The sequence below is a fragment of the Dipodomys merriami genome, unplaced genomic scaffold (assembly GCF_024711535.1).
Source record: "Dipodomys merriami isolate MVZ:Mamm:240054 unplaced genomic scaffold, mDipMer1.0.p SCAF_21, whole genome shotgun sequence".
Taxonomy (NCBI): domain Eukaryota; kingdom Metazoa; phylum Chordata; class Mammalia; order Rodentia; family Heteromyidae; genus Dipodomys; species Dipodomys merriami.
Window position 1 is genome coordinate 28,973,270 of NW_027203493.1, and position 16,019 is coordinate 28,989,288.

The 16,019-nt window shown below is 40.4% G+C and overlaps 1 protein-coding gene across 6 annotated transcripts in view; it reads left to right on the forward strand.

The window, feature by feature from the left end:
* The window catches only part of Sergef (secretion regulating guanine nucleotide exchange factor), a 212,929-nt gene that overhangs the window by 127,995 nt on the left and 68,915 nt on the right, over nucleotides 1-16,019 (forward strand). For 5 of the 6 annotated variants that reach the window (XM_070032777.1, XM_070032775.1, XM_070032776.1 and 2 more), the window contains one exon: nucleotides 1,380-1,416. In XM_070032777.1, coding sequence (XP_069888878.1) covers nucleotides 1,380-1,416 — 37 coding nt within the window. Of the gene's footprint in view, nucleotides 1-1,379; nucleotides 1,417-14,335; nucleotides 15,773-16,019 lie in introns of those variants that run through there. The other variant, XM_070032780.1, reaches the window with a different exon arrangement.

Genomic DNA, 16,019 nt, shown 5'->3' on the forward strand with positions numbered 1-16,019 from the left:
AAGAATACAATATATTGTTATAAATTGAGTAATTTGCAACACTATGGATGAACCAAAGAACATCATGTTAAGTGAAGCAAATCAGGAACAAAAAGACAACATATGACTTCACTTAGGTGGAACCTCTTGTGTGTATCAAAGAGTTGATCTAATAAATGAAGAGTATAGAATGGTGGCTTTAATCTTAGTTTTGCCATGCTGTGGAACATGAGACCTCTTCTTTGTCTTTTCCAAGTTTCCATTTACTTGTGGTAATATCCATGATCTCTAAGGGCTCTTCCCATATTAACATTTCAGAGTACCTACAAACTTCCTTGTGTGGGGAGCTAAAGTGAATATCCTGGTAAAGATAATGGGATGCCTTCCCAGAGTCAATTCATACCTAAGGATCCATGTATGCTTTTATATCCCCAGTCACTTTCTCCTTATAGTAATTGGAGCACGCAGAGACTAAATGACACAGAGTGCCTATCAGTGGTTAGACCCACTGGGTTCAGAACCCTAAATGACTCTCTTTTATGTATTAGGTATTCATTCTTTAATGTACTTAGTATTTGAGTCATTGTTTAATTTAACAGATACTGAGTCCTAGGCTTTGTACATCCCATCTGTGCAGTACAGAGGCTAATAGAACAGTTCTGTCCTCAGGTGCATGCTGTCTTAAGGAGGAGGCAGGAAGAAATGTTCTACAATATTATTCAAAATGTATTGGGCAAAATGTCAGAAGTACCCTGGGTTTTTCCTGGGGGTTTCAGTCAATGCCTTTACCTCTTAAATAATGAGTAGAGATTTTCTAGATAGGCAGTAGAGGAAAGGGCATTCTGGGTAGAGGAACAAGTACATGCAAAGATGGAAGAGAGGATGACGTGTTCCCAGATCTGCAGAGTTTGTGTTGCTGGAAGGGGTGAAAGGGAGAGGGAGCCAATGAGGAAAAGCATTTGTCTGCAGGCCAGTGTGTTTCTGCTGAATTCTGTGCTCATTTTATCAGTCCAGATGAGAGTGATAGTCTTTTTAGTTCAGTTTTCAAAAACTGTTTCCTTATTGCCTTATATTTCCATTTTTAAAGTAACATATGCTCATTATAGAAAGTTTGAAAAATACAAAAAAGTAGAAAGAAAAAAATCACTGGTAGTCTAACTGGCTAAAGACAACTTCTTTAACATCTTGGGGCATTTCCATTCAATGTTTTTTCACACTCTTTTTTTATGTAGCAGCCAAGATGGTGTAATTATAGTTTTAACCTTTGTACATAGTACTCCTAAAACTTTCCAAAAATGGGTGCTAAATGTCATTAGAAAATAACTGTGATCATAAAACATGCTGGCTGTAATATCTATACAGTTTTTCTTTAACATAATATTTTTTATTTCTTTTTACAGATCTCTTGTGGCTCAGAACATAATTTGGCAGTAATTGGTAAGTAAATTTTTTCCTCATGCTTATTCTGAAACTCATGTAACAGAATTGGAGGAAGACCTTTGGTTAACCAAAAGCCAGGATGCATTTATGTGTGAGTGTGTTAAGGAAGATTTGGGGAAGTAGAGAGACCTTTGTTACACCAAGTTTATTAGAAAGTCCCTTTTCTGAAATTTCCACCCATACCATTGAGCATCTTTTAAAGTGGCCTTTACACATCGGGGAGTGGCATTTGAGGATCTTAAAGAATTCACAGGGCTACCTAGTAAGACCCTGTCTGAAAAGCAAGCAGACAAACAGAAAGAACTCACAGGGGAGGCCATATACAGTTAGACATGAAGATGGGTATTAGATTGGACTGCTTTTGATTCTTTAAATAAGTTCTTTTCTTCTAAGTTCTCTCTTCCTAGCTTGGCTCTTTGGAAATATGGGGCCCAATTCATTATACTTACTACCTTGTACTCAGACCTCTGGCTTATTGAGACTTCCTTTCAGTTTCTGTGTTTTTATGTTTTTATGATTGGACCTGTTTATTCAGGAAGCCCTTTTTATTACTGACAGGTACATTCAATCACTACCTCCTCTAGTACATTGGAGAGACTACGATCTGATTAGCACCAGAGTGCCTCAGATTAGTATAGGCTTCCAGATACTCCACTGTGAATTTGGGCAAGGAATTTAATCTCTCTATGCCTCATTTCTTCATCTTTAAAAGAGAAGTGGGTGTAGTTTTTTTTTTTTTTTCTGTTGGTTGTGGGGCCTGAACTCTGGGCCTGGGTGCTGTTCCTCAGCTCTTCAGCTCAAGGCTAGCACTCTACCACTTGAGCCACAGCGCCACTCTGGCTTTTTTTCTGCTTATGTGGTGCTGAGGAAATGAACCCAGGGCCTCATGCATGCAAGGTAAGCACTCTACCGCTGAGCTACCTTACCAACCCCTGGGTATAGTTTTGCATGTCTATAATCCCAGCACTCAGGAGACAGAAGAGATTGTAAATTTAAGGTAAGCCTGGGCTATATAGTAAGACCCTGTTTCAAGTCAAACAGACATATAGACAAACAGACAGACATAGGGATGGCAACATGCCTATCTCATAGTATTGTTGTGAGGGCTAAGTGAATTAATATATGTAAAGTGGATAGAATGATGTTAATGTTCTAGTAAGGGCTTTAGAAATGCTAGTAGTTATTACTTAATGTTATGATTTCAACGAATTGCCTTTTCTTAGCAATAATTCTTCCCTCTGTTAAATACAGAAGCTAGATTTCCCTTCAGTTCTGGTATTTTAGGACTCATTACATCCTTACTACTGCTTGCCTTGTGACAGTGCTTTCTTTTCTGGTCTGTTTCTCTCTCCTACCCTTTGACTCGAAATTTCTGGAAGGCAAGGCCCCTGTCTGTTTTCTTCTCTGTTCACTGCCCCCAGGATTGTGCCTGACTTCTCAGCATAGCCTCACACACTCTTCACTTGAGCTAGACTGGCTTAGCTACAGAGAATGGGAGTGGTTTGTAGCACCATTCGTAGGCCCAAATGTGATGTGCAAAGAGGCAGAACCATGGACAGCAGAGGAGCAAGGCTGCGAGAGGCTGCCCAAGTGTCAAAGGGGTCAAAGGGGCTGGAGACAGAGAAACAGAAAGTGTAGCAACAAACCTGACTACATTGTAGCAGAGCCAAATACTTTATATGGGCCCCTGTGTAATTAAGACAAGCTAATCAGAAAACCCAAGCCCATTATCTAGGATGTTCCTGTTCTGCTCTGCTGCTGCTCCTGCCACTGGACTAGGAGAGGTAGCTTCCTCTGAGAGTAGCACAAACATACAAATGGAAGGAATCTCAGTACATGAAAACACATACAACAGCAGAGAGAGGCCCGAGCTGAGCTGATACAGGCAGCAGAGGGCTGTGGAAAGCAACTACAGTAGACATACAGCCTTGGTTCAAACTGGCTCAGCTCTGTGTGAGCTCCCGTTTCCCCCTTCGTCTATGTAATGGGGATAATAATCCCTCCTTGCAGGACTGTGTGACAATCAAGTATAATAAAGCATATGAAAAGCCTGGCATCCCTTTGTTTCTCATTTCTCTTGGTGTGAGAGGGAAGAAAAGGGAATTGTTCTTATGAAATACTTCTTTGAAGGGAAAGGAAAATGATGACATTCTGTGAAAGGTGTATGGAGACTTATCCAAGTGAGTAGAGGCAATGGAAGAACAGGACAGAGGGCTGGGATGCAGCTCCATGCTAGAGCGCTTTCCTAGCATTTATGAGGCCCCCGGTTCAATGCTCAGCATCACCAAATAAAAAGAAAGTACACATATTCTTCATTTGGTTCTCAGTGCTCAGAGTCTGGCTCACAGAATGCTGTATGAATGATTCTCAATCATGACAAGATTCTCAACTTGTTTACCTGCCTGAAAGCAGGGAACAAGGAACTCTACCACTGGAGGATTGTGGCCTCCTGAGTGGACTGCAGGATCCAGGCTTTGCAAGTACACTTGCCCAGAAGCTGTAGGCCCTAGTAGGAGCCTAGCAAGAGGGAGACAAGCTGGAGGAAGAGGAGCTTGATTAGCTGTAGGATGAGCAGTTTGCCCCAAAGGTTATATAGGTAAGAAGAAACTGTCAGATCTTTACCCCCATTCTCTAACATCTGAGCCCCATATTACTAACATGGCCTTCTTGCAGATTGGAGACAGTCTAGTCTGTTCTTAAAGCCACCAGATAAGAAGGCTTCATCTCTCCACTTCAGTATTTAGTTTGGGTTCATGCTGGCAGGTTCCTCTGTTTAACCAGCCTAAATCTCCTCTGGTTTAATTTAAAAAGTTCACAGCATAATATAACCAGATAAAATTGTGATATTGTTTTTTTTGGGGGGGGGGGTCCGGTCCGTGGAGCCTGAACTCTGGGCCTGGGCGCTGTCCCTCAGCTTTTCAGCTCAAGGCTAGCACTCTACCACTTGAGCCACAGTGCCACTTCTGGCTTCTTTCTTTTTGCTTATGTGGTGCTGAGGAATTGAACCCAGGGCCTCAGACATGCAAGGCAAGCACTCTACCACTGAGCCATCTTCCCAGACCAAAACTGTGATATTGTTAACTGTTTGAAAAGCCACTCTTTTTAGAATACTTCTCCCTCCCATTGTCTCTTTCCACTTAAAAATTAATGTCTATATTTAATTTTTTTGGTCAGTTGTGGGGCTTGATCTCTGGGCTTGGGCACTGTCCCTCAGCTCTTCAATTCAGGGCGAGCACTGTACCACTTGAGCCATAGCACCACTTCTGGTTTTCTGAGTGGTTTATTAAAGATAAGAATCTCACAGACTTTCCTGCCCAGGCTGGCTTTGAACCGTGAACCTCAGATCTCAGCCTCCTGAGTAGCTAGGATTATAGGCATGAGCTACCGGTACCTGGCTTGTATTTCATTTTGAATGATTAATATATGTGTATAGGTCAAAACTTACAGAATCTTAAAATGAAAAAAAATTTAAATTTTAAATGAAAAACCTCTCTTATGCTGTCTTTCCTCTACAACCCTATACCACATGTGCATCAATTATTAATTTCTTCTATGTCCATTTAGTCTTTTGTATATATAAATAGACATGAAAATCTGTTTTTTTTATTTTATCTTATTGTAAATATGCTGTATAGAGGGGTTACAGGTACATGAGTAAGGTAATGGGTACATTTCTTGTGATCATTGTTACCCCTTCCCTCCCTCACCTCCCACACTCCTCCCTACCCCCTACCCCCCCCCAACCAAAGTTTTAAAGTCGGTTTCCAATATACTGTCCTGTGGGTATCATTGTTGCAGTGGATTTTCCTGTGTCCTTGTTTCACCGTTTTGTTATTCCCCTTCCCCTCCCCAGATTAGACAAATGTATATACAAGATGCAGGGTACCAAAATCAAGTCCAGTGACAACAGGGGATATACCATATGGTGAAGAACTTACAAAGGAAATGAAAAAAAAATCACATAGCACATTTAAACAACAACAACAAAGACAGACCGTGGATCAAGAAAATGTGGTATATAGGAGCTAGGAATGTGGCTTAGTGGTAGAGTGCTTGCCAAGCATGCATGAGGCCCTGGGTTCAATTCCTCAGTACCACATACGCAGAAAAAAGCCAGAAGTGGCGCTGTGGCTTAAGTTGTAGAAAATGTGGCATATATATATGAATTCTGTGCTTCCATCAGAAAGAACAATACCACCCCATCTGTTAGGAAATGGAAAGACTTGGAAAAAATCATATTAGGTGAAGTAAGCCAATCCCAAAGAAATTAGGTCCCATGGTTTCCCTTATTTGCAATAATTAGTATACTATAGGATAATCTTATCAGAAGAGCTGAAAAGCTAAAAAGCTATGTACCTATGACCATATAAGATGATGCTAATTGAAAATCTATTTTTTAAATTTTCCTCTTACTAAGAAGTAACATCCTGGGATGGGAAGGTGGCTCAGTGGTAGAGTGCTTGCCTAGCATGCATCAGGCCCTGGGTTTGATTCCTCAGAACCACATAAGCAGGAAAAAAAAGCCGGAAGTGGTGCTGTTGCTCAAGTGGTAGAGTGCTAGCCTCGAGCTGAAGAGCTGAGGGACGGCACCCAGGCCCAGACTTCAGGCCCCATGACCAGACCCCACCAAAAAAAATTTTTTTTTAATTTTTAAAAAAAGAAGTAACATCCTATGTAGTTTTTTTTTCAATGTTTTATGCACCCATTTTCATCTTTTAAATCTTTCCATATCTTATAAAAGCCTTCTAAGTCACTTTCACAGCTACAAAATATTCTAGTATTTCTTTATAGTATGATTTATTTAAATAGTGCTTCCATAAGGGTTATACAGTTTTTTCACTACTACCAGCAATGTCTAATAGTGCCTGTTTTTTTTTATTTGTTTGTACAGTGTCCTTAGTAGAATATGTTAAGATTTGGATTTTTGCTTATCGGCTAGGTATACAACTACTCAAGTTGGTTTTAAAATTATTTTTAAAGTTGACATCCATCTATGATGGCTAATCTTGATTCTCAACTTGATTAGATTGAGAAATGCCTAAGAACACATCTGTGAGTATGTCTGTAAGGATGTGGAGATGATTAGGTCATGATGGATTTGACCTTAATCCACTGGATTCAAAATTAGAATAGCCTCCTAGAAGAAGGTAGAACTATGGAGGGTGGGGCCAGTTGGATGAAGTAGGGGAGGACTTACAGTTGAGGCTATATCTTGCACTAGCCCCATTCTGCTTCCTGTCTACCATGTTGTGAGATGCTCTGACATGTTCTCCTTGCTGTGGTAGACTGAAGCCTCTGAAACTGAGCAGAGTAAATCTATCATCCTTTGGGAACAGATTGTTGTTTCTGTCAGGTATTTTTTCACAGGAATGATAAAACTGACTAATGCAGAAATTTGGTACCGAAGAAGTGGGTTATTACTGTGCCTCACTGACAATGTTTTTGTAGCTTTTTTCTTTAGTTGTTGGTTGTGGGAGCTGACCTCTGGGCCTGGGTGCTGTCTCTCAGCTCTTCAGCTCAAGACTAGCGCCCTTCCATTTGAGCCACAGCATCACTTTCAGCTTTTTTCTGCTTATGTGGTGCTGAGGAATCGAACCCAGAGCCTCTTGCATGTGAGGCAAGCACTCTACCACTTGAGCCATCTTCCCAGCCCCTTTTTGTAGCTTTTTAAACTTATTTGTAATAGGAATTTGGAGTGTTTAAGAAACATGTAAGAAATAGCTTAGAGTGCTTTAATGGAGGCTTTTAGTAGAACTATAGAAGAAAAAATGCCAAAAGGAATTAGGAGAATAAAGGCCAGGCTCAAGTATTTTAGATGGGAATGAGGAGTTTATCTGGAATTGGAATTGAGGCCATTCATGTTACTTTGTGACAAAGAACTTGTCTATTTTTGTTCATGTCCTGAGATTTTGTGGGAGGCTGAGTTTAAGGGAATGGACTAATAAATTTGTTAGATGAAATTCAAGGCAATACAGTATTCAAATTATGGCATGGTTATTGCTGGATGCTTTCAGCCAAGCATACAGTGAGAATTATGAGCAAAAAGCAACGTGAAAACATTTTAAAGTCTTGTAGTGTTCCCAGATAAGAAGTGTGTGGAGTATTGCAGCCAAGGAAAGTGTCTACTGAAGAGATTAAAGCCATTAAGAACAAGCCAAGTATTATGCATCACGACAATAGGAAAGATCCCTTGAGGAAGGACATTTTAGGAATTGGCCAGACCTCAACTGTCATAGACCTCAAGGGTCTAAAATTGTGAAGATATTTGAAAGACTGTCCCTTGAAAAGAAAGAACTACCAGAGTACCCTGCTCATATGGGGACATCTAGGAAAGTATTTCTCTATGTTCAATGAATCCGACACTCAGAGGCCATTAAAACTCTGGTCAGTGAGGACCCAGGTACTGTTTGAGCTAGCTGCAGCCTTGGCATCATTCACATGATACTGACTTCACAGGCATATAGAATTCAGATTTCACAGAAAGGCCTGGGAGAGGCTAGGCAGTGTGTGACAGAGTCAAGATACCTATAGGTTGGTCCTGAGAGTGATCCATGAAGTTGTGAGAGTGAGGCCAAATGTACAGTGGGGACCTCAGGATGCTGGAGATGCAAGGAGTGTGGAACATCTGCTAAGGAAATTGGCAGATGTTCATTGAGCAGGGCCAGCCCAGAAAGGAGGCCATGTTGGCCTCCCACTAGGGACAGGGTTGATCAAGCCCTTTGGAGCTCACACTGTGACACCATGTACCCTAGATGCTGGACATGGAGCTCTTGGATTTATTGTTTGCACTCCTGGGTCTTGGTCTAGCTTGGGTCCAATCCTTTCTTGCTATTCTCCTATCCCTTCCTTTTGAAATGCCAATTTTCTTTGTGTCATTGTATATTTAACAGGGACTCATAGCTAAGTTTGCTTTGAATCTCCAAGGAGATTTTGAGCTTAAGACTTTTAAATAATATTGAAAATGCTAAGACTTTGGGGACTCTTGAGGTTAGACTGAATGCATTTTGATTTATGATATGGACATGAGTGCAGGGTCAGGAATGGAATGTGATTTAAGATGTGTTTGCTTGTCATATTGAGAAGAGGAACATGTGGTGGTTAGTCTTCATTGTCAACTTTAGAAACACCTAAGAGATTAGTAAACCATATCTCTGGATCTGTCTGTGAAAGTGTTTCTAGAGGTGATTAGATCATAAGGGCTACAACTTAAGTGATTGTTTAATACAGGAATGGACTCAAAATCCAAATAGATTATTGGTAGGTGGTAAAACTGTGGAGGCTGAAGTCTTATTGGAGGACATAGACAACTGGCAGCATGTCTTTGGGGGCTATAAATTGCCCTGCTCCTTGTTGTTAGTGCTGTCCTCTGCTTCCTGTCCTCCATGATATAAGTTTATCCACCACACACTCCTCACGGTGATGGACTGAGACCAAGAATACAATAAATATTTTCTCTCTGAAATTATTTCTGACATGTATTTTGTCCTGGTGACAATAAAACTAACACATATAAATATACAAATCTTAACAGTTCATATTGATGCTATTTGTATGTGTAAGTGTGTGTACATACATGTGCGTGCATGTGTGCATGTGTGCCCATTCTGGTGCTTGAATTCAGGGCTGGGGCATTGTCCCTGAGTGTTGGTTTTTTTGTTTTTGTTCTTTTGCTCAAGGCTCGCTTCCTATCACTTGAGTCTCAGTTCCACTTCTAGCTTCTTTTTTGGTGGTTAATTGGAGATAAGAGTCTCAGGGACTTTCCTGCTGGAGCTGGCTTCAAACTGTGATACCTAGACCTCAGCCCCCTGAGTAGCTAGGATTATAGGCATGAGCCACCAGTGTGTGGTGCAGATTGGTGAATTTTTATACATGTATCAACTTAGAAATCATCATACAGAGCATTCCCAGCACTCCAGAAGGCTATTCCATTCTGTCTCAGGTTTCTTCTGCAGAAGTAACCTGTATTCTTCTGTCTTTTGTCTGCCAAAACAAGATTTGTTTATATTTGAACTTCATGTAAATGGTACTCGTCTGTTGGGCTTCTTTTGTTCAACATGTTTTATTCAATTATTCTATAAGATTAATTCATGCTGTTTATAACAATAGTTCCCTTTTACCACTAAGAAATATTCCACTGGTTGATTATACTACAACTTATTTGCCCACTTAACTGTTGATGAGTGTTTGAATTTCTAATTTGGGCATTGTAAGTAAATGAACATTCCTATTTTTGTGTGCCAATAATAGTGCTTAAACTCAGGGACTAGATGCTGTTCCTTAGTTTTTCTTCTCAAGACTGACTCTCTACCACCTGAGCCACAGCTTACTTCTGGATTTTGGGTGGTTCATAGGAAATAAGTCTCAAAGACTTTCCTGCTTGGACTGGATTCAAACCATCATCCTCAGATTTCAAGCCTCCTGAGTAGCTAGGATTACACATGTGCCACTGTACCTGGCTTAAGTAGGCATTTTTTTTGTCAGTCCTGGGGGGCTTAACTCAGGGCCGTAAGCTCAGACATTGTCCCTGAGCTTCTTTTGCTCAAGGCTAGCACTCTACCACTTGAGCCACAGTGCCACTTCCAGCCTTTTCTGTTTATATGGTACTGAGGAATCAAACCTGGGGCTTCATGCATGCTAGGCAAGCACTCTACCACTGAGCCACATTCCCAGCCTAAGCAGGCATTCTTACTCATACCTTTTGGTAATTACAGTCGTGAACTTCTGGTATCCAGCTGTGTACACACACACACACACACACACACACACACACACACACACACACACACACACACACACACACACACACACACACACACACACACACACACACACACACACACACACACACACACACACGCTTTTTAAACATGTACATCTTTGAACCATTTGGAAACTATCTTAGTTTACTATGTCAGGTGTGGATTCAACTTCATTATTTTTCCAGATGGCTGCTCAATTATCTCAATACTGTTTATCAAATTCTTTGGCAGTCTTCCTGGTTCCCATTGCTACCAAAATAGCCCTAAGGTATAAAGAAAGTCAGTGGCTTACCCAAATGACATAGCTTATCAGTGACAGAGTTGGGACTCGAATTCGGGTCTAGCTCCTGCTGCTTCTCAAGGAGCTTTCTCAAGTAGCTTCTTGAGCTTTTTGCCAGGCCCAGAGGATAACTCCAGAGCTGCCTCTGTTAGTTCCTTGTGTCTCAATGCTCTGTCCCTGGTCCTGCCTCAATCAGCTCCAGAACTCATATATTTGTTCCACTATTGCACCTGCCTGCTTAGACACCATATTTTCTTCTCTGTCAGGCTAGAAGCGTGATTAAATCTTTTACATTTGGAAGAGATGCTTCATAATAAACAGATTTTTTTTTTACAGACTCTTGGTTATCACTCAAGTCATAGTTCCATGTCACCACATTGCCCCACATCCCTTTTGGCTTTCAGTAGTAGATTATTTTCCCACTATTATTTCTAAAGAAGCAATGTTTATATTCTTTCCTAGAAGTCATTCTACATGATTTCACAAGCTGTGGTGCCAGGCTGTGGGTAAAGCTCCCATGCTGGCTAAACGCTTCTCTTGTACTAGTCTTTTTAGGAGAAGTTTAATTATCAGGTCTTGGCACATCCCTTTTGTCCTTTTAAGGTTACTTACAGTAGTAATAACTGCCATTGTGAGCCACTACACTTGTTTACATGCAGAAGAGGCTTGGGGTTTTACAAACATAAATCGAAGGTAAACCCAAGGCAACATAGTATAAAGAATTTAAATTAGCTAGACTTTTGAAGTTCAAGGGCTGAGCTCTCATCCCAGCTGTGATCATACACAGTTTCTTCAACCAGTTTCTAGTTTTCTGTACCTCTCAAAGTCTGTTCTCGTACCTGCAAACTGTGTTGTACATCTTAATAGACCTGAATTATGTATTCTTACCTTGCATTCAGTGGATTTCTCCTGTTTGTTGAAGACTGAATGGACATTACAATAAATATTTTTCTCATTCAGCTTACTAGTTGTTGGTAATGTGCCATGTAACATTCTAGATGCTTTAGAGGAATACAGTAAATGGTTGTTATTCCATGGAATTCATACTTGATGTGAAAGAGAGCTATTAATTAAAGCTGGCACAAGCTTTGCATGCAAATAGTGGACAAATGAATGAATCCAAAGCCAACAGTGATAAAGATTAGAAGAGCAAGGCATGATTATTTTTGGAGGTCCTTATGGAAGATGTGGAACTTGAGTGACAGGAGGGTAGAGAGCAGCATTATGTGCAGAGAGATTGACATGGCCAAGGGAAGGAAGGCTTCAAAGTAGAGATCATGGTTAAGGGACAAATAGTGACCAGCAAGTTAACTTAGGGTCAAAGAGGGTTAAATCTTCAGTAATATGCTAAAGGGCAACAACTTCATTGTTTAGACATTCAGTTACTTAGGAAAACACTTCAGAAGCCAGTAATTATAGCAGTAGAAAAAAAAAACATTTTTTAAAGGATGATGCCTGAATTTACACCCCTCAGCAACCAAAGGCCTCAGTGTCTGTGGGATTCCATCTGTGTTAGCTGCCTGTGGCTACATCTTGTCTCTGTAGAATCTCATGTCCTCTCTGAGTGGAAGTTCAGCAACATCCCATTTCCCCACTTGGCTGTCACGGATTTGTTCATTCATTTAGAGATTAAACCATATAGAACATAGAGAACCAGACTAAGATACCTGGGTAGTAGATACTTTTTTTAAATGGATGACTTTTGTCCTCTGAGCCCATTTTCTTCATGGATAATTTAGGAGAAGTGTGTAAGGTAACCTTCAAGGTCTCTTCCAGCTCTCACACTTGCTCAGACTGTATTTTGTTCCTTTATCGATTTCACACCTTCACCCTCACATGGGGTTAGGGAATGCTTCTCAAAAGTGATGGGATTGAAGAAGGCTTTAAAAGATTAATAGGAGGGAGAGAAAGGGCCTTCCAGGGTATGAGGTCAACATGAACAAGAGCATGGAGAAGTTATAGCAACATGGAGGAAAACAAGAGGATGAGGCATGTGGGGACACTGAGGAGAATACAAGGCTATAGGAGTGTCAGGAGCCAGGTCATCAAGGCCTTGGATATTAGGTAAAAAGCTGGGACTTCATCCTGTGGAGTAAAGGTGCAGAAAATGTTTTAAAGCAGAGGAATGACTTAATCTGATCTATATTTAGGAGCTAGTGGCTGTGTAACAGAGGAATTTGGAAGGAATGGAGGGGGGGGGTTGATCTTGTGGCATTGTAAGGTATTAGTTTGGTAAGTTTGTGCTCTACAGCTGAGATAAAGAAGGTGCTGCTGACTTTTTGGTTCTCAGCATATTGAATGTCATGCTTTAAAGTCTGTTTGTAAAGGAAAAAAGGAAAAAAAAAAAAGAGAGCTGGGGGAGGATAAAAAGCAGGATGATGGCTCTAAAATCCCTATCAAACTGAGTCCAGCCCTTAAAGTCTGGTCCCTTTACCTTCCCATGGAAGGCAAGCCAATCAACTGACTTGGGCAGGAAACGCCATATTGTTATCCTAATGTGACACGCATGTACACACACTTTATGTGTGCTCACTGTGTATAAGGCACTTCAACTCATTACCTCCTTTTATTTTCTTACATCCTCAAGGAAAATACAATCCGTATGGTACCAGGAAACCAATACCAGAAGGATTTCATTTTGCCTCAAGTGGCATCATATAGTGTAGGGTGTGAGGACTTGGAGTCAGGACATTATTAGTTCCTCATTTAGCTCTGCTGCTTACTATCTGTATGGCAATGAGTAGGGTTGCTCCCTTTTCTGAACTGGTTCCTCCTATACAGTTCCTATATGTGCTCACTATTGGAGCAAAGTATCTGGATTATGGAAAAACTCTTGGCACAGAGTAAGTGCTCAGTAGGTCTGATGTTCTTCCTGGTGTTACCCCCCTGATTCCTCTGTAGCATGCTTATGCTACTAACATTCATTAATTGATATATTCTTCTAAAGCTTTAGTCAGATTTCCCTTTCCATAGCTCTATCTTTGCCAGCTTTAGTAACCTCCTCCCTTCCCTTTCTTCTTCAGGATTGATCATAACTTTGTAAGTGGTTTCTTCATTAAACTTTCCTCTACTACTCAGTTGGAGGTGCTATCTGTCTTTTGCTGAGATCCTGATTCAGAGGCTTACTCTTTAAATACTGAATGATATTTCACTGCCTATTCCTTATCGGAATATGATATATTGAGACTGTTCATGGAGAGGGTTCATTGACTACCTGACTTCTTGTAAAAGGATTGGAGGAGAGAAGCTGGTAGGCTTCCACCTCCTGTCTTGAAGTGTATATATTTAGATGTTAACTTTCTGGGGCAGGATGGAAGGAGGAGAATGGAAAACAGTCCCATTATCTAGTAATAGATTGTCACTTAACCCCTTTATTTTATTCTTATGCTCACTCCCACCCTCCACCGAGTCCAGGGCCTCCCTTGGCCAGTTTTTCTGGAGAATAAATGTCTAGTTTTCCTTTAGGAATAGCAAAACATAAGTTACCTGGTTGTATATGTCAGGGAGAATCTGAGCATCCAAGTACCTCATAAATAGACTCTCAGGCAATGCCTGTTATTTTGGTCTTATCTTTACTGATGCTCAAGGATACACAGTGCCTCTCAATCCTGAGACTCTCAGTGCTCTGGGAATAAAAGGGAGGGAGGGACTCCCCTTTTAACTCCTCCCCTTCCAAAAACATGTAGTTTTGAATAGATGCTTTTTATCAAGCAGAGAGGATAACTAAAGACGGTCTATAGATTTCTGTAAAAGAATGCCCTTCAGCAGGCATGACTGTAGTTTCCTCTTTTCTGAAAAATCACTATTTATCTGAGCTATGTTAAGATGACTTGTCTACTTTGTTCTCTTCCATTTACCTTTCCTTATTCCATTTTAGTTGGTTTGATGGAGTTTTGGAAGGGATTATGAATGAGATAGGATCCAGCTGCTCTGACGGAAGCTTCTAGCCGATCACTGTTACCCACAGCTGAAAAGAAAAAAGTAGTTCCAGTGTGGCCCAGAGACTGCGAAGAATTTGAAGTACTACACAGTCTGATGGCAAGGAAGCCACTAGAGTTGAAGCCTTGGCATTGTGGCCTTTGTATTGCTGGGGTTTGTGATAGTATAGTCGTTTTATTCAAAAGCACCTCTGAGATAATTTCTGCATGTGAAGGGAATTACCATGATCAATGGGAAACAGACTTGCAGAAACTTTCACCAAATGGCATTGCATGTAGAGGGGAAAGTGATGAGAGGGTTCTCGAACAGATGCTTTAAAAAAATTTACTTTTGCCAAATGCAGAAGATAGGCAAATGGTGGTTTGTAAGCTTCCAATTCAGAAGAGTCCTGCCTTTCTAGGGAGAGTCTAAGAAATAGAGGTGAGCTTAAAAATGTTGTGTTTCTAAAATTAAGATAGGTTAGAGAATTAAGAATTCTAGAATTAAGGTGGGTTAGAGAGGGAAAAGACCTTAGAAATCATCTATTCTGTGTTCATCTATAAATGAAATGTCCAAGTCTTAGAGAGGGCAGGTGTCCACGCAGACTAAGAAAGCACATCTCCTGGCACTCAGCCAAGATGTTTTTGCTTCAAACCATGTATTCTAAACAGGAAGTACTTGAAACTGTGGCATCTTCCAAATCCATACTGCCTACCCCCTATGGAAGATGCCATTTTAATTTAACCATTTATACTGTTCAAATGCCTTTGTTAGTTTTGCAATCTGCCCATCCCTCCCAGTGTGTCTGCCTTGCTTTATTCAAACCTTCTGTTGTTGTAAAGGTTTAAGTATAGTTAGAAATAAAAGACAATTATACATTAAAAAGTAAGAGAACATTATAGTTTTAATAAATATTGCCTTATTATAATTCTCTAATGAATTTAATATGATCAAGGGGACACTAAGTCCACAAAAGAAATAAAGCTCTGTCACTTTCTAGTGAATTTATACTACTCACAAGAGTTGCTTTGAATGAATTATAACCTCCCTGGGCCTTAGTTTGCTTATACATATAAAGAGGATGAGAATCTTCAAAGAGTTATTATGATGATTAAATTGGATAGTATATGTAAAGGCTAAGCTTTATATCTGATACATGACACCACCATAATAAAGATTTCTACTGCTCCACATCCCTGCCAAAACTTGGCACAATCCTGTCTTTTTTTTTTTAAATTGTTCTAATAGATTTTGTTTCAAAATGGTTTCAAAGACAGGGTCTATCATCCTCAGTTCAATCAGAGAAACAGACCCAGCAGGAGATATAAAGTAAGATATTTAATGTGGGGAATTGGTTTACACAAGTATAGAGACTGGACAGAGTGCTGGAAGGGCATACTAGAAACTGGGTGGTGGAGGGACCTGTCACTACAGGCAATACACAGAACTTCTTCCATAGGGAAACCCATTTCTTAAGGCTTTTCAATGGATTGCTTGAGATCTCCCAGATTATCAGGATAATTTCCTTTATATAAAGACAATACACTGTAGGTGTTAATCACATCTACAAATTACCTTCATAACACCTACGTTAGGTTTGTTTGAATAAGTCAGCACAAATTGGCTTTTAAAACTTGACGATC